The 21,058-nt window shown below is 41.3% G+C and overlaps 1 protein-coding gene and 2 long non-coding RNA genes across 5 annotated transcripts in view; 1 reads left to right on the top strand and 2 right to left on the bottom strand.

The window, feature by feature from the left end:
• LOC116309656 (adhesion G protein-coupled receptor A3) overlaps positions 1-1,675 on the bottom strand; it is a 202,889-nt gene extending 201,214 nt beyond the window's left edge. Inside the window, exon 1 of the mRNA XM_031726320.2 lies at positions 940-1,675. Coding sequence (XP_031582180.2) covers positions 940-1,157 — 218 coding nt within the window. The 5' untranslated portion in view covers positions 1,158-1,675. The remainder of the gene's footprint in view (positions 1-939) is intronic.
• A 3,837-nt stretch (positions 1,676-5,512) lies between these two features.
• LOC120443219 lies at positions 5,513-20,328 on the bottom strand. The gene is made up of 3 exons (XR_005615247.1): positions 20,309-20,328; positions 6,824-6,874; positions 5,513-6,698 (listed from the first exon to the last, which is right to left on the bottom strand). It is a non-coding gene; the product is annotated as an uncharacterized LOC120443219 (long non-coding RNA).
• The window catches only part of LOC120443218, a 36,282-nt gene continuing 22,981 nt past the window's right edge, over positions 7,758-21,058 (top strand). Inside the window, exon 1 of one of the 3 annotated variants that reach the window (XR_005615246.1) lies at positions 7,758-7,811. This is a non-coding gene — a long non-coding RNA (uncharacterized LOC120443218). Of the gene's footprint in view, positions 7,812-14,295; positions 14,354-21,058 lie in introns of those variants that run through there. The other 2 variants (XR_005615242.1, XR_005615243.1) reach the window with 2 other exon arrangements.

Genomic DNA, 21,058 nt, shown 5'->3' with positions numbered 1-21,058 from the left:
TGTGTTAACTAACGGCCTCATTTCTTTAACCATAAGCAATAAGAATAAATCAAACTGAAAAGGCGGTATATAATAAAATCCTGATTTTATTTTTTTAAAGGAGCAGTGTAAACAGATTTCTGTATATTTAACAGAAACTTTTTGGCAGTTGGATGCCAGTATAAACGTACCGTATAAACCTATAACAGTATCTTACTTTTGGCGCTCCCCTGTAATACTGTTCTAATCACAGAAATCAGTTACAGTGTGGAAAACAGAATATGATAACAAAGAGATTCTTTAAATTGCAAGTTACTACAAGGTTAATTCAAGGTTTGGCAGATAAAGAAGAATAGTAGGTACACTACATTATACATTATTATTTACTTATTATACGTCAGATGACTGTGGGGATTACCTCAGCGACTTTGCTAGCACTCTGATTTTGAAATGGAACCAATCTGATGTGTAACTTTTTTTTAAATCATTTTGTTAGAAGAGTGCATCTTGGGTAAGTTTAGTGACCTTTCAGTGGCATCCTTAATGCAGTGGGGCTGGGTGGGCGGGGGTAATAATGTAATAAGGTTGCAGAAAAGCTGGCTGCCAACCACATATTTCACAACATATTTATGGTAACAGTACAAGGTAACATTAATCTTTCATGTGTACTATTCTTCTGCAACTCGATAAATGACTTACTGGTAAATTATGTCAAAGTTGTTTAACCGTGTGGAATCAATTTATAACACTTAATGCTCTTGTTCATGCAGGCAGACGCCCTAACTGGGCCCGGGGACCCCGTAGATGAATTGGAAAATAGAGGAAATAAAATTATCTTTGCACTTTTCTCACACTATTTTCTTCCTGATAATCCGTTATATGTAGAGTCTCACAAACGCACACCACGTCGTGTGTGGGCTTTATGTTAGTGACGTGAAAGTCTTGACTTCTCCTACTTACAGCGAAACGGTCCTGTTGGGTAAGAAGCTGGGCTGTAGGGTGTCCATCAGATCCACGTCGTCGCACACAACTTTGATTCGGACCTGCTGCCTGCTCAACTCCTTGGACCTCTCAACGGAGCAGTGACAGCTGTCAATGATCAGATCCGGGCAGTTTCTATTGCTCAGGCTCGACTTGCACAGCAGGACTAATACGCACAATAAAGTCAGCGCCCTCATTGTGGACTGAGACAACTTAAAAAATAAGAAGAAGAAAAGAAAAAGGAAAGAAAACAGCTATTTTCAAGTGATGTCGTCCCAGCTTCTGTGACAAACAGGGACCATTTCACATTGCCTCCCGTTACAATAAAGTTCCCTCCGTTCCTGAGCCGAAATCCAGATCCCAAACCCCGCTCGTCACCTGCTGCGCTGTAATGAGCTGAATACTTTCGCTGTTTTTTTGCTTTTAAACCAGGAATAAAGTTAAACATCGCGGGTGTGAAATGCTGACATTTCTGTACAACAGTCTTACAAACCGGCTTCTGTCATGTGCTCTGGAGAAAACTTCCAAAAGTGCGTTTTCAACGTCCGGGTAAACTTTTCGGCGACACTACCTTTCGCGCTGGCAGCATGGAGAAATCAATAAATATTCCCTTCACGATCCATTTAAAGTGCTTCTGTTTGAACCGCTGCATGCCGTGTTGTCATTCACTGTCATCACGCAGTTTATGCGCCCTTGGACTTGTTGCGCATGTAGTGTCCCGAAAGTCCCTCCCCGTCGAGTCCTTACAGGCGTCGGTGTGGGCTCATAAACTTCTCATTGCTACAAGAGGCCGTTAGATAACGTCCTGAAAAAGACTTTCGGCTTCTCTTTCTTTCGGACTGCGCTTACTGAAAGCAACAGGGGGAAGAAGCCCATCCTCTCATCCAAATAATAATCAATGAGTGAGATCACAGATGGGCTAAATTAAACTATTTTCTCGTCTTTGCCACCTCAGAGAGTCCCCGGAGGTCCTCTAGATCCATGATTTCTCAAACACAAACATTTACACTGCCTGATGAAAAGTGCTGCTGTTTGTTTTAGTCTCTTCAGTCACTCAGGGACGAAGGAACCGGTTTGTATCCAATTCCCGTGACCTGTACACAAACTGAAAATGACCCACATCGCTGGTGAACAGGCGAAACACACATTTTTTGGGGGAAAAAATGTCTTGAATTGTGATCTTGGGAAACATGATGTTCTACTATTTTGCATGCCCCCTAAACGAAAGTAGAATCTTGTTTTTTAACTCCAAAGGCTCGGCTTTGATTTGCTGCAGTGAAAGGCTGCTGCAGATGTTGGCATTTTACGAGCAGAGGACACACTTGTAAACCTGGCGTTCATTTCACTGATGGCAATAAATAAAGAATATGAGCTGGAAAGGTTGACACAGTAACGCATTGTTGGCCTCATGAAGATGATTAATGAGTAAATACAGAAAAGACTTTAAATGTCTTTATGTTTTAGGATTTAGAAGTACTTAAAAGAGAGTGTGAACTGAGGCGGTGGGCATTTCTTTGAAATTAGATTAACTCTGATGAGCTTGGATGAACTCTAGTCTTTTTTATTTTATTCTGTCCAAGATGTCATCTGCTTCCTCTTGAGACAGAAAGCAAACAATCTGGCCCAATATCTGTCCTATAACTTGCACTTATTCTTATCAAGCAATAGTGACTTTGAACAGCCCACACGATGTATCCAGTGACATCAATCACATCTCTTTCTGGGGCATAATCGGTACAGAGGGCTTGGCCCCAGGGGGACAGAAGCTGAGACAGCTGGCTAGTTAGGTTCCCCAGGGCCAGGGTGAGGTGCTTCCCCTGTGTGTTTGTGTGTCCATGTGCATTGCACCCTGGGCCAAAATCCTCCCTCATTATCCACATTGTCTCCAGCACAGGCCCGAGAGCACAAAGGAGGGTTTGAAGCCGCTCCCACTGACCCTGCAAGCAGCCCGTGTTTCCTATTCTTCCGTTTTGACAGGCAAACATGGACTCCCTTTCTCTCCATAAGAGTATGCTACACGGTGAAAGACGCAACCCTCCCTTCTCTGTTTATCCACATATGGAGGCCCTTGTGCTCCCATGACACCGTCTCAGACTGTCAGTCACACTTGTTTACACAGATGTATATTTACCTCGTACCTCTAAGTGCAGAGGAGAATCTTACCCACCAGCTGACCTCTGGGGAAGCCAAAGAAAAGTCACTTGATGTAGCTGACATCAACATTTGAAGTGATCCATCTTTAATAGCCCCTAAGGAAACCTTTCCTTGGATGCAAGCCATGACTGTTCACTGCGCTACTTGTATGTTCTTAATGGAAAACAGATCCATGTACTTGAGTGTGTTCTATAAAGGTTTTCCTGTCTGGCAGCGGCTATATTTTCACACCAACAGCCTCTTTTGAATGGCACAAACAACTTTAATTGAAACTATGAAATCCCGCTGAACATTATTGTTAAAATAGTGCTGCAGTATTAACTCAAAATAAAACCTCATTAGTGCACAATGAAGGGATGGAGTCAGTCCTGGTCAAGCAACGCAAACATGTCTGTCTGCAGAGCATGTTCTTGTGTTTTCCCTTGTGCACATTAGTGTTCACAGCTCTCCATTATTACTCTGTGACAGAGATGAATAGACCCTGGCTGCAAGCAATCACAGTCCTCACTAAATATTTACCTGCTGAACTTGAAGAGGCCAGGGTACAGCAAAATGGGAGTCACTCATTATTAGTCCATGACTTTTCGGATAAAGGCTCGAGGTGTTCAAACTTGTTCTGTTAATATGGAATATTGCGTTAAAAAAAGCTGCTGTTTTGGCTTTAAGCAAATGTGACAGGTGGTTTCTAGTTTCATAGTGCGATCGTTAATACTGGTGTTATCTGAAGGGTGTGAAAGAGTAATAAAAAAGTACCATAATGCCCCATCTGTGTTTTGGCTGGAAGAAAGACGGCGACGGTTGAAATGACCCCAGAATTAAACATACAGGTGAAGTTAAAGCGAATGGTCTTTGGGCATGTGAAAAGCAGTCATGTAATATTTATATGACTTAGAAAATAAAATTGTGGGGCCTGCATTAAGGGCAATACTCAGAAAAGTCGTGGAATCATAAGTCTGCACTTAAATCAAGTCCAACAAACTGTCAAACAAAAGTTATATAAACTATAACATTCTCATTTACTGAATTGTTTTGTTTAATTTCTCAGTCTCACAGACAAAGAAATCAGTTTGCAACCGGACTGCAATCTCACAAGGAAAAAAAGGCATGTCCCGAACCAGTTGGTAAGTGGAGGTTGTTGGCTGACACCAAGGGAAATCAGTCATAAAGAAAGTGCTGCACCAAAATCTCCTTGCTTTGGTCAAAACTCAGTTTCTCCACCCTCTGGACACACACAAGCACACAAATACTATATATGAAGCATTTTAAAGCATTGAAATTTAAAACTACAACTACAACTGCATCTGACTGAAAAGACTGGAACAAAGATTTATTAGTCAGTTGTACAGCCACACTTGCCTCAATGAAAAACAAAGCCTCAAACTTTCCTGAAAAGAGTTTGGCTCAAAGTCTTAGCCAGGTGACAGACTGGAGACCTGTCCAGGGTGTACCCTGCCTCGAGAGCGGTGACAGGTTCCAGCCCCACTAACAGCCCTAAATTGGATAAGAAGATGAAAGTGTACAGATGGACTGATGTCACCAGGACTTAAAAACGAGGCTTAAAAAGCTCTTTTGGGGGCAGGATTCTTCTTTGCTTTCGTTCATAGGTCAGTCCGGAGTGCCGAGATGATCGACGTTAGTTCAGCCAAAAAAAAGAAAAAGATCAACACAACTCAGCTGTAAACATGGATGAGTGGAACAACACAATTGGGTCTTTGAAGGCATTAGGTGGACAACTGCAATTCGTGCCTTTAGGTAATGTCTAACGTCCTATTCCTTAAGAATACTTTCATAAAAATAACAAGACAGAACATGTGTCCTCACTAATCCTCTGTATTTATTACAAATATGTGTCTTTATGTGTAATGTATTTAATAGGGATGTCTTTTGCATACGTAATCCATTCATTTAAAAGCAAAGCAAAGTGCATATTGCTGTCCAGTCTTACTGATTAGAAACTCGTTCTAAAGAACTGTGGCAGGTTCATTTCCAAATCCCAAGAGGTCATGAGTCTGTGAATCAAATATGAGCTGTCCACACATCTATTCAGCGTAAACAAGCAATCTTTTTTTCCCTACCATATTCCCATGTGCTTGTGGGAGTCTGAGAAAATGCGAGTGGGCACTAGGCACCTGTGACATGTATTGTTGTGACACAACTAACACCAACATGAGCCCATGGCTTTTAACCAGCTTAAAGCCCAGAGGACTTTAGTCAACAAAAGTCAAGTCGAATCAAGTCAGGTTTATTTATACATGAATTTTTCTAAAGTGCTTCATCATATGAGTGAGAACAAAGGAGAAGAAAATGCAGCACTGAGAGACAAGAGTGGCACACATCTACGCTGATACGTAGATTCAATTCAATTTTATTTGATTTTATTTATATAGTGCACAAATCACAACAACATTCACCTCAAGGTGCTTTATATTATTAGGTAAGACCCTACAATAATACAAAGAAAACCCCAACAAACAGACAACCCCCACAAGGAAGGAACTGGCAACAGTGGCAAGAAAAAACTTCCTTTTAACAGGAAGAAACCTCCAGCAGAACCAGCCCAGGGGCAGACATCTGCTGTGATGGATTAGGGATGAGTGGAGGGAAACAGGACATAAGGACACAGTGAAAGAGAGCCAGAGTTGAATTGTAATTCAAAGCAGAGAGCATGAAGTACAAAACAGTAGAAAATCTAATAACATGTTATACACCAAACAATCTGGTTTCCCTTCTTGGTTAAACAGGGTCTTGGGATGAATTTACCAGCAATAAACTGAGACTCACTATAATAAGGTGCCAAGAGGATCTGGGAAACCAGGGCTACTTTTAAACTTGAGAATGGACGACGCTGTGGTGCAGGCTGGCATGTCGGCGCTTCTGCAGCGACTGGGTGGACCCACTGACCACCAACCACTGCGGCACGGTGCAAGGACTTGAGTAAAAGTTTGGAGCGTGTATAATGACCTAAACAGAGATGTCTAGAATGAATCTTTGGAGGCCCTTTTATGAGAGTGCGGATTTGTTATTGCCTCCGCAGCTTTCTCTCACTCTCCGTCACCCGAGAATACAAGCAGAGCACCACAAACCAGATGCCAGCAATGAGCTTGAGCTCCAGTCGTTTTCACCTCATTTACAAACCGGGCACATGACAGCTTTCGCAATGATATTGTTTTCAAGGGAGGCTGCGGACAATAAGTCGAGTATATTCATTTGTAATCACTCTTTCCCCCGAAGTCTCATAAAAATCTCTGCACATAAACTCCTCTCTTGTTTTCACATCTCAATACGGTCATCATGAAATTTCATCAGCCTGCTCATTTGTCATCATTAGCGCTGATGGAGGTCGCTCTGCTCCTGTCTGTCGATCCACAACAATAAGTCAGAGACAAATAAAAGCTGCACAGGCCTGACGTACCGCCGCTTTTATTTTGTTGCTTTGACAAGCAGCATCGGCGGAGAGACACGGTCCGACTCTGTCTGCGGTGCAGCGCTGAACTCGGCCTTATAAGTATTCTAGCCTCTCTCCATAATCCCAGCTGCGTGAGCGGGGGACCCAATGAGAGGATGAGGTATCCTGGGAACATTTCCTGGCAGAAAAAGAGAAAAAAAGGAAGGAAAGGGCATAGAAATAAAAGAAACACAAGTAATTTTTAACCGCATTCCCAGTCTTAAAACAAGTCATATAAATAACAAAATATTGAAAACAATCTACCAGCAGGGTGGATGAAATTCACTTGTTCCTTTGAGCTCCTCTCTGTCCCTCCTTAAAAAAAAAGACAAGCGATATTTCAAAACATCACGCTGATCCTTTGGTATAAAGATACTCCTTCCTGTGGCTTTTCCAATTGTTTTTAAAACATTTTAGAAAAACAGATTTATTTCTATTGACATTTTTTACAGCAGTGCGGAATGAAAACATTTCCCTGCTGCCCTTTACATGTAATCTGACCTATTGGGCAGTACTGTCTATTTCGCAGAGCTGGGAAAGGCCAGGATATGTACATGTGCACACACACATAGAGAGAAAAAATATATAGGTATGAATAGTGCGATCCAATTATAGGCATGAGAATTAGATGGCAATACTGGGCCCTCTTGGGGAAATTGGGTGAGGAGGAGGACGTGATCTTCACCAAAATGGATTTGTTGTTAGCATAAGTTGCATAACCTGACTGGGTTTAACACACTGGTTCTCAGGTTGTCCTCTATTTATAGTACAAACAATGAATAGGAAAGAGAAAAGCAGTAACACATTGTGAATCAGAGAGAATCTATTTCAGACTTCAATTTCAAACAAGGATGCTTTGTGCGATGGCGTGAATCTAAAAACAGCCCTGAGGGGAGTCTTGCATGTGAACCCTGACCTCAGTGGCTGTAAACTTTGAATAGCAAGGGGCAACAAGCAGGGCTCCCATATCCTGCCCTATCATGCCCCTTTCTGTAGCATAATTGCTACTTGTTCTCGGTAGTGAGATAGGTCATCGCAGAGTCAGAGCCGAAGCTCTCCCACGGCAGATATTTCACGCCTGTCGGTGGATGTCTCTTTATCTCGTTTCCTCCTCTTCTATTAAAAAGACACGCTTTGGCTCTGCTCCGGAGACGTCTTCTTCATCGGCACTGAGAGGGGCTTACAGCTGGGCACTTTGGCGCAAGTGCATCGAGGTCGGCTTCCATCTCCGTTGCAGGACGGCGCGCACTCAGTAAGTGCTTCTATTTTTTAACCAGCCCTAATTCATTGCAAATCCACTCATCCTTGACACGGCCTTCATACGAAAAACATCTCTTTTCTGTTTCCTGCCCGCATCAAAGCGGATGGATAGGAGGAAATCAAGACAGCATATGCTACTAACCAAAAAAAAAAAACCCCTCCAGTTAAGCCCTGCCTCAACAAGGGGATGGTTTGCCAAGAGGGAGAATAGATGGGCTTTTTAGTGACACATTCTTACTGGCATTTCATGGTCAGGATCTGCCGGCGGCCTCAGCCCATCCTCCCCCTCTCCTCCTCACCTGCGTCCAACTTCTTCAGTGCTTTCACACTTTTTTGTGAACCGCTCAGTTTGCCATCCAAACCGGAACCCTGAGCTCAAAATGCTCTCTAATTGGTCAAAACCTCTTATTTGGCTCTTGTGGCTTAGCCTCCACACAGAATGTTCCACCAGCTCTCTGCCACAGCAAAGACTTGGGAGGAAGCGGCAGCCCTGTGGGCACGAGGAGGAGGGGCACGGCTGGCATCACCGGGAGAAAAAGAAAAACATACATGGAGCGTTCCCAGAAGAACTTAAACAGCAGATAGCCTTGAACAGCTGAGCTCATTAAATCTGAGGGCTCCCACGAGAAAAGGCGAGATATTCTTTGCAGAGAGCGAGCGTACGGGCTCGGTTGAAAAGCAGGAAGCCTTCATACCTCCAGTTTTTCCCTTTTTTTGGTGCCTTTGTTTTTTCTCTTGGTAGGTTTGTACACAAACCCCCAACACAAATATCCAAACTGACAGCAGCCAAAGTGGGTGAGTGTACTCCAGGCTAAATCAGATCACTGCACTCAGCATATGTTGTGTATTTAGAAAGTAACTACAGGTAAAAAACAGACTTGTGCGCAGGTGTGAATTATTCATTTTGACTAGATGAGATGCCAGATGGGTGGGATTTATCAACCTGGGAAAATACAGACAGTGCTAAAGATGTTGCCAACTGCAAAAACTGTATGAGTTTAAATGCTCTTTTGATTTTTTTTTGTTTAGGAAATTTCCACCAGTCTGTTTCCACATTTTTAATCTACAGTTGATATCGTCCCATGTCTCAGCTACAGTGCGTAGCCTTACAGTGATACATTTATGGCCTGGATAACACAATGCCAAGATCCTCAAATATTTTTATTGTTCATGTCAATTAATTCCCTTCACTCAGCAAATTGTAGACATGGCTTTGGTTAAATATATCTTTCAGCATATCCACGCTGCATGGATAAGTTTACTGTTAAAATAACTACATCAGTGTAACGCAGGAATACGCAGGAAATTTATTACCTTAATTGCACATCTGTCATGAGCCAGTACCCTGCCCTTGTTAAAATATTGACCTTAATGGTGGAGGTCTGACGCAAACATATTTCTTCCTGACTGACTCATATAAACCTTAAGAAAAAAAAAACTCTGCACAGGAAAATTAGTCCTCCTCAGAGAACATGACAACATTTGGCAATAATGAAGGAGTGAATGCAGGAGCTGCTTCAGCAGATGCGTACTGAGGTCTCTGGCAAAACAAGCTCTTCAGTTTTTACAGAGCGAGAGGTCGTGCACCTGGCGGCGTCATTTTTGCTGCACAACGCTGTAGATCTGTAGTGAAACTGTAATTTAGTAACTGTTCACAAAGGTTGTAATGGTTTGATTTCATGCCATTTTTACACTTGTAATTTACCTACAAAATGACACAAAACCTGTTTAATTTGTAAACTTGCTAGTTAGCAAAATTAATGCTTATATTGTGATCAGTAAACTATATGAATTTAAACATTCTTAAAGGTAATTTCCCATTCAGAATGTGGCTAGTGCTTCAAGTTATATTTACCAGGAGTTTATCTAGGTTTTTATTTCCCACAATGAATACATTTACCAAGCATCAGACGTTGTTTCATCCATCCATTCATCCATCCATCCACCCTGGACAGGTTGCCAATCAGGTGCAAGGCTAAAGGCTTGTTTGGGATAAGAAACATGCAAGATCAGCAAAATCCAAATTCTTTAAGTTGAATAATGACTCAGTCACATGTAAAATTATGACAGCAACTTCCCATGCACTCCCACTTTCAATCAGAAGACAACTAAACAGGTCATCTGGTAGGAGGAAAACTGTCTCCAAACAATTGTGGTCGGACTCGGACTGATAACAACTACTGTCAGAGAGACTGGTTTCCAAACAATTAACGTCTAAATTTTAAATAAAGACACATTTGCAACACATTGCAATCAATCCAACTCAGTCTTTGTGCAGTTAAATCCCAATTCAGCAGCACATGTGTAGGAATTTCTAAATTTCTGCTTCAGATCTATGAGGTTCTAGCTTAAATCTGAATGTGAGTAGAAAATTTGAATCTGTGTGTGTAGACAGCAAAGATTTATGATAGCTGTATTATTGCAATCAAATTGCATGTAATGGCCAAATTGTAAGGGCTGCTTATTGGCTAACAACTTGTCAATCTCCCAGTCACAGGCCTTACTTTACTGTGCTAACAGACAATATTGGGGAATATTATTTACTTCATGTTTTATTCAATAGGTTTCAATTGGAGATTATGGGAATTTCAGGAGCGGGACCACACCTCCAAACCCTCCTTCCGGATCTTATCTATATATGTTCCCCCAGTTCTACAAGCTGTTCATTCTTGTTTACGTGTCCCAGCCTCCCTCCACTTTTCAATTCTTTAACTTCTTCACTTCTATTTAGTACATGGGGATCTGCTAGGCCTGGGAACCGCCACCCAAACTGCAGTTCAGTTCATGTCCAAGTCATTCACTTTATCTACTAAAACGCTGTCAAACCTAAAATGAGGACATAGGCCCAGCAAGTGAATAGGTTTTTGAGGTCATAGAACAAGGGAGCTGACATTATTTTGTAACCTCAGGAGTTGCCCCCTGCTGGCTAGTAGTAAGAATACCAGTATAAGGCGCTGTGCTACGTCCATCTTTTGCGTGCACTTTATGGTGTGCAATAACTGTGGTTTGTCAAGATTTTTAACCTTGTTTTATAATGCTTAACACTCCCTTGTTGATATTTTTGTGACACAGTAACTTATTATGACCAAACACACTTCAGTGTTTTGACTTTGTGTATATGCTCCTACGGAGAGAAGATTAACCCAGGTTCGAACCAACACACCCAAAGGGTTTCTCATGTTCACACATTCTGTACTCTCCAGGGAGGTCTTGGAACATGATGTATGCAAGTTGAAGCTCAGCTCTGGAGCCCACAAACCCCCGAGGCCGGCTAACCTCTGCTCCACTGCTCTTCACTCTGCTCGGTCCCAATGTGTGTTTCTTTCACTCTCCGGCTCTCCCCTGATTTCCTGGGCTTATTGAGTCATGATTGCACACCGGCACCCAGTGACGGAGGATGTCACTTGGCTGTCAGGCGTTCAGGAGACTCCAGCTGAATCAACAGTCTTTGCACAGACGAGGTCTCAGTCAAACACACACATATGCGCAGCATCTCGGCCCTTTTTGTATATATACACAGAAAGGCAATAAAAATATAGCAAAAATAGACAAGGAGATATTTACTACCTCTTACAGACATCATGGAGTCATAACCTGAGGCAAATTGTATGTCACCGAATAACATCAGATCCTGGCTGAGGATTCCTTTCTTTCTGGATGCCTTTATTTTCAGCAGATGGGGCCATATATCTCTGTGACGCATTGCAGGAGTTAAAAATATTAGCTCTATTTCCCGTTCTTTTTTTTTCTCCTGCTCATTCCATTCCCTTCCCTCGCACTCCCTCCAGTTCATGACACTGGAAGCTCGCCAAGCAAAATGTTGACGCCAATTCCCCGGCGTCACTCACAAAGCTGGTTCTGCGGGGTCTGAACCCTGGCCGCAAACAGCACTGAGCAACGACTGGCCTCCACGAGCGAACAGGTAGCACACCTTAGAGAATTTGCTAATGCGCTTTGACCAAATTTCTTACTTGAGAAATAGCCAGAATTCAGTTTTAGGTGAGAGGAAAGGTTTTTCAGATTATACTTTTTGAAAGAACCTCTGCACTGGCTGCCCCTGAGTCTCCAAGGAGACGGGGGCAGACAACAGGATTTATCCTCAAAGGGGCTTGACATGTCTAATGTGCCTGCTGGTCAGTCACTAAAGGGTCAAGCTATTCTCAGAAACTCCAGTGGGAAAAAAATAATTCAACATCGAAGACGCTCAATAAGGGAAAACTCCTCCTTTCATTCAACAAAATTCACATCAGAAAATTCTCAAGACATTCAAAAATAAACAGACCACTCAATTTTTACAGGCACATTCACAGTAGAGCTGCCACGATTAGTCGACTAGTCACGATTACGTCGACTATCAAAATCGTCGACGACTGATTTAATAGTCGACGCGTCGTTTGAAGCTTTGTAAGATCACAAAAGACGCAGGAATAAGTAGTAGGATTTAAAAGTGTAATAACGGACTGAAACAGAAGATGGCAGCAGTGCATGTAAAGGATGCCAGCTGCCGTTAAACCCCGAAGAAGAAGAAGCTGTGTCCCAGAATTCATAGTGCGGCCCAGCGCAGTTGTCAACAATGGCGGCAGCTAGTTAGTTTTAATATTACTCTTATTATTCTTTCTGGGTCACAAAATAAACGTTTAACATATTTTCAAGCTGTAAGTTTTACGTCCAATCGATGCATGATCTGATTAGTCGACTAATTGCAAAAATAATCGGTGACTAGTCGACTATCAAAATAATCGTTTGTGGCAGCCCTAATTCACAGGATCTAAATACGGACCGAAATAAACTCTTTTCTCTCCATCTGGCTCTCTTTGAGACTAAAGTCTTTATATTCATTTGTGGGTAACTGGTCACCACTGTACCCCAGCAAGCCCTGGCCCAGACTGCCTGCAGCCTGCATCCTGTCATTGTGTTGAGAACGCAGAGCTAAGCAGACCAGAGAGTGGGCTAGCGACATCCCAATCAAGTCTCTTACCGCCTTCAGTCCACAAAGAAAAACAGAACTCACAATTAGAGGAAAACTATAAAGAAAAACAAACTTTAGTCCAGACGTATGAGTCATAGCAGATAAACAACAGCCAGTTGCTTCTGTCATGGGTTGGTAAGCACTGAAAAAAAAGTACTTTGACTATGTACAACTAATTGCATCTGCTGAACGTCATTACCAGACTAAACCACATTTGTCCTCGAATGGCCCGAAACACTCAGTTTCTCACTTTACAAACACTGTGAATGTGAACACCAGGTTTAGCTTGCTGACACTGATTAATTAGGGTCATGATAAAGCTGACTTCTTTGGTTCTTTTTGACAACCTGTACTCCTAGTTACGTCTTACAGATGTTAAATTATGTTATTTCTCTTGATAATTGTAGAGCAATGAAGCTGTCTTTTCATGTTCTTGTTTCTAAAATGAATTGTTCATAGAATTACTTTTTTGTGGAGGTGTGGAAAATATATGACTAAAAAGGATTGCACAAAAAAATGTAACACATCTGGATAAATGATCACTAGTTTTAAAGAGGTTTGAAGGTTTTACGTGTTATCAAATCTCTTCCAGATTAGGTAATTTAAAAGTTATTATACTGACCGATAGCCGTTGGAACATTTTACAATGTTGGAGACGTGTCAGTATTAGCATATATGTATAGTAACCAATTAAAAAAGACATATCAGTCCAGGCATGCTGCACACTTGTTTGATGTCATTTTGACACACTGTCTGTAACATTGTGGATTAGTATCAAAGTTGAACTAATGGACCTCAGGACACTTAAACATGTTCAAATCAATTCAATTCAGCTCAATTCAAAGGTGTTTTATTGGCATGACAGTTTTTATTCCAACAATATTGAAAAGCTTAAAAAGATCACAGAAAGTGAAAGACATTTGACAACTTTAACCAGTGGAGGGTGAAATAACCTCTGGCAATGTAAAGTGGGCGGGCCCCAATTTAAACTTGAGGTGAAAGTGAGAGTACAAATGACAGGGTGATAAATACATTAGAGAGGGTTACCTAGGCAACTGGAGCCTGGAATGCCCACTAGAGACTAAGTGTCAACAGTTATCCACTCAGGAAGTGATTTGCTCATCCATCCCTTATTTATTGATTTATTTTTATTTGCTTTATTTGTCATTTATTATCTTGTTATTATCCTCAAATAATTAAGTGTATACTGGGCAAAGTATGTATTTGATATATTCTAATTTATTTTTTATTTGGCTTGATGTTGCCACACACACAAAGATTGTTTCCCAGAGTCTCGTGGTTACAGTGATGAATACAGTTTATTGATTTTACACTGGTATCAGACAGGAAGCCAGTATTCGCAGGTACCCTAAAAAAAGGTACTGTAACTGTAATACACCCATTTTTCTCTGTTAATGTTAATTTCTGGACAGATTTTACAAGTATTTTATTTGTTTATTATGGCATGTTGCATAGTTTAAGATAAACAAGCCTTTAAATTTACTTCAGACAAACAAGCTCTCCTTCTCTTCTTCACATTACAGAACCTGCTGGCCAGTAAGGAGGTGAGAATCGGCTTTATTTAGTATCCTTTGATTTAAGTGTTATCTATACATCCATACCACATGATTGATGTATTGAGGCCTTGGATTACCTCTTTTCAAAACACACTTCTATCTGAGGTCCTTCACACAGGCTTATGGAATTGGCTAAGCTAAACTGGAGATTCAGAAACATAGCGTGCTGACGGGTCACCATCATTTTCCAGTTTGTTTACGGGTTGTTTTTATGGCTTCAGTGAACAAAAATATTTTAATGGAAGAGGTATTTAGGTTTTTTTTTTAAACAATCTAAGCTGAGCTAGATTCTTTTTTTTAGTCTTGTTTTGAATTTCAGTTATTTACCAAGGCTTATGACTACAAACATATCAGTTATCGAGATTTACACAGATCTGCTCAGAAAACCTACAGGCGTACTTTACTGACGGCGGACTCTGATCATCTGTTAGATTTTGACAGGAAGATTAGTGCGAAGAAAAACCATTTTCACTAAAGAGGAAACAAGATGTGTTTATTAAATGATGATGTCACTGTAAGACAGATTGAGGTCAGATTTCCTGCGAAAACAAACCGGCTACAAAATCAAATCACCCCATGGTATTTACAACATAAAAACTGTAAGGGGAATAATGCTAAAGCGCCCTTCAACTCAATTATGTATTTAAAGAAGAAGCTGTTATGGTGCACTCATATTTACCTCCTCTTCAATTAGCACCAGCTCAAGCTACTTCAGCGCGTATCCCCTGAGGGCAACCTTGTCATTGTTGCAGTCGGCGTAATTACACTTGCAGCTGTAACAGCTTCAAAGATCCCCACAGAGTTGAAGAAATTATCTCAAGTCATACTAACATTTACTTTATTGACTTATTTATTTCCTATTCTGTGGATGGGGGTGTTGTGACTCACACAGATAAACAAGTGTGCCGTGTCTCTCAGAGAGGCTGATGATTAGTCACAAAAATGAAATATTGCTGCGGTCATCACCCATCCAAGAAGTTTGAATAAATGAGATCTCAAGTAATTTCAAAATCTGTCCTGATATGGGCCTGATGTAAATCTCACACTGCCTTCCTCAGATGTTTTCACCCTCACCGCTTTCTTGATGATGTGTCTGTTCAGCTTAAATTACAAGCAAGCTTAAATGAAGACTGAAAAACATACAGAAACTGTTGTAGTGCACTACAATCTGTGTGTGTGTGTGTGTGTGTGTGTGTGTTACACTGCTCCCTTCACTGGAAAATGGGTCAGCCTTTTTAAATTGTATTTTTTTATATACACTTCACACCTGCCGTGCAGCTCTGCAGCTTATGAGATTGCAAATTCTGCTTGACCTTTACTGCACATCCTTCATTGAAAAGTTATTACTAAGCTTCAGTCATGCATGTGCTTTTAGACACCTGTCAGTTTCAGCCAAGGTTGTAGTTGACAGTTTTCCAGCTCAGTGGTCGCTGGTGTATTTTATCATGCCATCAGGTTCTGTTGCCTCCTGGGGCAGCGAGGAGATGTACTTCACTCCTGAATGAGTCACTCTGTGGTGCCTTAATGCAGTGATTCCAATCAGCAATCAGTACACAAAAGATAGTTTTTAGCTTCCGGGTTTGAAAAAGTAAAGCCTGTGGAGAAGTGCCTTAAGCTTGCTATGTTTTATAAGGCCAGTAGTGGGCAAATCCTCTGGTTGCAAACAGTAGTTATATAGTATAGATGTCAATAAGACCGTCTGATGACCTCAGTAAACACTCTGATGGGTTTATGGGCTCAAGTACTAATTTTAAGCCTTAAAGAATATAAAGTCAGTGTTCACTCAGTAATTAACGTCCCCTATTATAACAAGAATGAAGAATAGGTCATCCATACCATGTGACTGACAAGTCACTACAAGAGTGTGAAGTGTCCCTTGGTTTCAGAGTTAAGATCCTCCTGGTGTTTTAAAACACCAAGATAGGAAAGGTTACAATGGGCTTCTCAGTCTGTCTTTCAAACCAGGGGCTGCTTCTACATTTGGCATGGGTCAAAGTAGCCTATACTGTGAGCAAGCACTTGGCAAAAGTGGGAAGGAAAAACTCTCTTTTAACATGAAGAAACCTCTGGCAGATCCAGGCTATGGGGGGAACAGTCATCAGCCGCTAAAGGCTGGGGGGAGATGGAAAAGGAGAAGAGAGCGACACGCCAAAAGGCAAGCTATGGAAGAGAGAGACAAAGTTTAATAATTACTGATAATTAAATAAAGTACTGGTGTTTAAATAGATAGTGGAAAGAAATGAGTGAAGAAGAAACACTAAGAGATGGTTCGGGGTCGCCTGATCCAAAGTCAAAGTCAAAAGTCAAAGTAAACTTTTTTGTCATCTCTGCGATATCCAGGACAGCATACAGAGAGGAAGATGATGAGCTCCGGTTACATCAGTGCAAAAAAAGCTAATAAATAGATATAAAATGAGTAAGAAAATAAATATACACTTAAGTCTTAGGTGATCAAGAGAATGCTAAAAAAGAACGTTTTATTATTATTATTATTAATAATAATAATAATGGATTGGATTTCATATAGCGCTTTTCAAGGCACCCAAAGCACTTTACAATGCCACTATTCATTCACTCTCACATTCAAAATTAGCTTAAAAGTAAATTTTTGAAAAATAAAAGTATAATCTTCGACAAATGTATAATGAACACTGGACACTTTATTAGATACACCTTTATTAGCTACCATTTGTATTATGTTGGACCCTTTTTTGCTTTCAGAACTGCTTTAATTCTTGTGGCACAGATTCAAAAAGGTCTGCCTCAATGCACTGAGTTGCTGCCATGTGATTGGCTGATTAGATATTTGCATTAAGAAGCAGCTGAAAAGGTGTACCTAATGAAGTGGTTGGTAAATGTATATATGCAAATTCTAAAGATACTTTTCAGCTTGTTTTGTAAAACTGTTACCCTACAATTAAAGCTTTCAGACTGAATGCCATTTTTGACACAAATACTTTTTTGAGTGTGTCGGCGATGTCAGGAATGTGTCCTTATCCAAGTCTGACTTGCCACAGCTCCAAGTGACAGATAAGAGCTCACCAAACAACAAGGAGCAGCTAGCAGGCCAATCTGTGCAGGGATAAGACAACCCCCGAGGACTGTAGTCCTCAACTTTAGTGACAAGTTAATCTAGAGTGGACTGCTCTTCAACTGGACTTATTCGTAGAGTGTATGTGTATGCGCGTGTGTGTGTGTGTGTGTGTGTGTGTGTGTGTGTGTGTGTGTGTGTGTGTGTGTGTGTGTGTGTGTGTGTGTGTGTGTGTGCACTTGTTTTCGTGACATCTGAGGACAATTTTATGATAACACACTCACAAAATGAGGACGCTCGGAAAAATGAGGACATTTTTGAGGTCCTCATTTTTCCGAGCCTTCTAAAGTGTTCTAGAGGCCCCCAACATGCTCCCAAACCAAAAATCTCGAATGTCCTGAAATATCACAATTTTATGAAAAAGTGTGTTTAAGTGTGTTTAGCGTTTTTGCTCACTTTCAGTTTCGCCGCCTACTGGCCAGTTTTGGAACAAAACACACTTTTAACACACTTTCAGTGACGTCACTCTGTGAGTCCTCATTTTGTAGGTGTGTCAGACACAATAACACATTTGACCCAGGTTATAGTGACGTCACTCTGTAGTCCTCATTTTGTAGGTGTGTCAGACACAATAACACATTTGACCCAGGTTATACCCTTCTTGGGGCTTAAGCAAGGGTAACAACAGTTAAATCAGGCAAATCTTGACAAAATGAAGGTCTTTAGATTCAGTTATTAGTGCCTGCACATCTTGGGGTTTTTTGTTGTTGACAAAATGTCTCAAAATATAAAGTTTCAACATTTGTGTAATTATATTACTGTTATTTAATGAGTCTTACTTCTCAAAATCAATGCACAAATTGTCTGACCTTCACTAAGCAGAATGATGTGTGTGCAGATTTTGACCCTTGAAGAGTTTATATTAATCTGCATTAATATAATTGCATCTGCAATCTGCAGTTGAACTTAGAGATTCCTGCCGCTGTCATGTGATTCAGTATGATCATCAGGCTCAGTCTCGACTCTGAATTCCAAGAGGGCAGCAGCATGTCTCCTTGTTGAATGTCTGCTTTGAATTTTGGGTTGTTTTTTTGTTTTGGTTTTTTCTCCTCTGCTACTACCAGAAGTTGTCTGCACCACACCAGGGCCTGTGCTGCTAGCATAAACCAACTGAGCCTCAACCAGGGCCTGTGCTGTTTTCTGAGGCCATCTGCACCGCACCAGGGCCTAGCTAGACCCATAGGCACCACACAGGGCCTTTACTGCTGTGTAATCAATTACTGTAAATGTACATGTTATCAGGAAATGATCAGACGGCAGAGGGTTTTCAGGAAACACTGTTAAATGTTCAGTTTCTATTTCATATGTTAAAACAAGATCTAGAGTGTGATAAAAGTGGTGGGTGGGTTCTTTTACATTTTGAGAGAAGCCAATTGAGTCTAATAACAGATTAAATGCCATGTTGAGGCTGTCATTTTTAGCATCTACATGGATGTTAAAATCACCCACAATAATTATTTTATCTGAGCTGAGCACTAAATCAGATAAAAAGTCTGAGAAATCAGACAGAAACTCTGTAAGGCCCAGGTGGACGATAGATGATAACAAGTAAGACTGGTTTCTGAGTTTTACAGCTGGGGTGGACGAGGCTAAGCATCAGGCTTTCAAATGAATTAAAAGTCTGTCTTGGTCTTTCGTTAATTAATAGGCTGGTGTGAAAAATTGCTGCCACACCGCCCCCTCCGCCTGTGCTTTGCGATTTCTGGTAGTTAGAATTACTCGGGGTGTTGATTCATTTTAACTAACATAATCATCCGACTGCAACCAGGTTTCTGTAAGGCAGAGTAAATCGATTTGTTGATCAATTATTAAGTCATGTACTAACAGACTTGGAGGAGAGCGCCCTAATATTTAATAATCCACAATGTTTTACTCTTTGGTTCAGATGTGGATACTGTATTGTTCTTTCTTTTGATTTTTTTTATGTTTAAATTGTTTTTTGCTGGTTTTAGTTTGTTTTTGTCTGTTTGGGAGCTGACACGGTCTCAGTGGAGATGGGTTTTGGGGGTAGCAGGAGGAGAGAAGCTGCAGAGAGGCGTGTAAGACTGCAACTCTGCTTCTTGGTCCCAACTCTGGATAGTCATATTTTGGGGCTTTAATAAATTTGTCCATATTTCTAGAAATGAGAGCTGCTCCATCCAAAGTGGGATGGATGCCGCTCTCCTAACAAGACCAGGTTTCCTCCAGAAGCTTTGCCAATTATCTATGAAGCCGACATCATTTCTGGGACAACACAGACAGCAATTTAAGGAGAAATGCAGCTAAACAGGTCACTCCTGGTCTGATTGGGAGGGGACCAGAGAAAACTACAGAGTCAACATTGTTTTGGCAAAGTTACACACTGATTCGATATTGATTTCAGTGACCTCCGATTGGCGTAACTGGGTGTCATTACTGCCGATGTGAATTATGATTTTACTGAATTTACGTTTACCCTTATGTGGTGGCGCGAATGAGGAATAACCGGGACGGTAACTAAGATGTTGACAACGCCACCTGGGGAGGGAGTTACACCCCAGGAAAGATATCTCTAGCCAATGTAAGTGTTACACTGGCAACCAAAGCCCACAGACTTGTTATTAACGGCAAAGGTGAGGCAGGTGAATTTTACAAATCAAGGTTTATTAAGAAGAACTACTAAAAACATAGAATTATAAAATCAAAGAGGCACCTAAGGTAGCAGGGTTGAGACGGCAAAATAGTTAATTAAAACGACCAGACTCCCTACCACGATGCTACCCTAAAAACAATCACAACATGATGAAAAGAGCAACTAAACAAAATGGTGGAGACCGGCCACTTGAGGAGGCAACCTACAGGAGGAGTGCCCAAGGGTGCCACCAATTACTCACCCATGTGATTTCACTGCAGACCTCACTCACACTAAACGGTGCATCTACCTATGCCCGGTGTGTACACTCGCATGCATCGGGAGGGATTCCACCTCACGTGCCTAGCCCCTCAACAAGCAGCCACACCTCCACTAAAGCAATAAAAGAAAGCATAAAAACATTAAACAGATTAGTAAAAGATCTACATAAAACAAATACACCCCAAATTACTGTTTGTTATAAAAGCATTGCGTAACAAACAAAACAGCATATGACAAGACAGCAGTAGTATAGTGCAAGCCTGCAACAAAAGAGGGAAACAGTTGTCAAAGTCCACCCTACTATGCCACGTTATGATGAACACAAGAGTCCCACTTACCACTCTCTAAAGGGCAATACTAAACTGAGTAACTTTCCTGGAGAGATCTGCAGCGCTTAACTGCCTAATGCTCGCAGCCACCTTGGATGGACAAGACTACCAAATGACTCCTTCTGGTAGTGAAGCGCAGCTGTTTCTTATAAGCCTGCTAATTGTCAACTGGGAAGGTGTGGATGTTAGTGGTGCGTTTGTGGACATCATGTAAAATCCTACCCCAGAATCTACTTCACTACACTTAGCCAGCAGTTTTAAATTTCCTTCAATGTCGCCTGCTCTGGCCCCTGGAAGACAATTAACTATGGTTGCCGGTGTCTCTAGCTTCACATGTCTGAGAACAGAATCACCAATTACCAGAGTTTGACCCCGACGGGTGTGTCGCCGAGTGGGAAAAA

This window comes from Oreochromis aureus, linkage group 13 (assembly GCF_013358895.1).
Source record: "Oreochromis aureus strain Israel breed Guangdong linkage group 13, ZZ_aureus, whole genome shotgun sequence".
Taxonomy (NCBI): domain Eukaryota; kingdom Metazoa; phylum Chordata; class Actinopteri; order Cichliformes; family Cichlidae; genus Oreochromis; species Oreochromis aureus.
The sequence above is the reverse complement of the archived record's forward strand: the minus strand, read 5'-3'. Positions and strand labels throughout refer to the sequence as shown.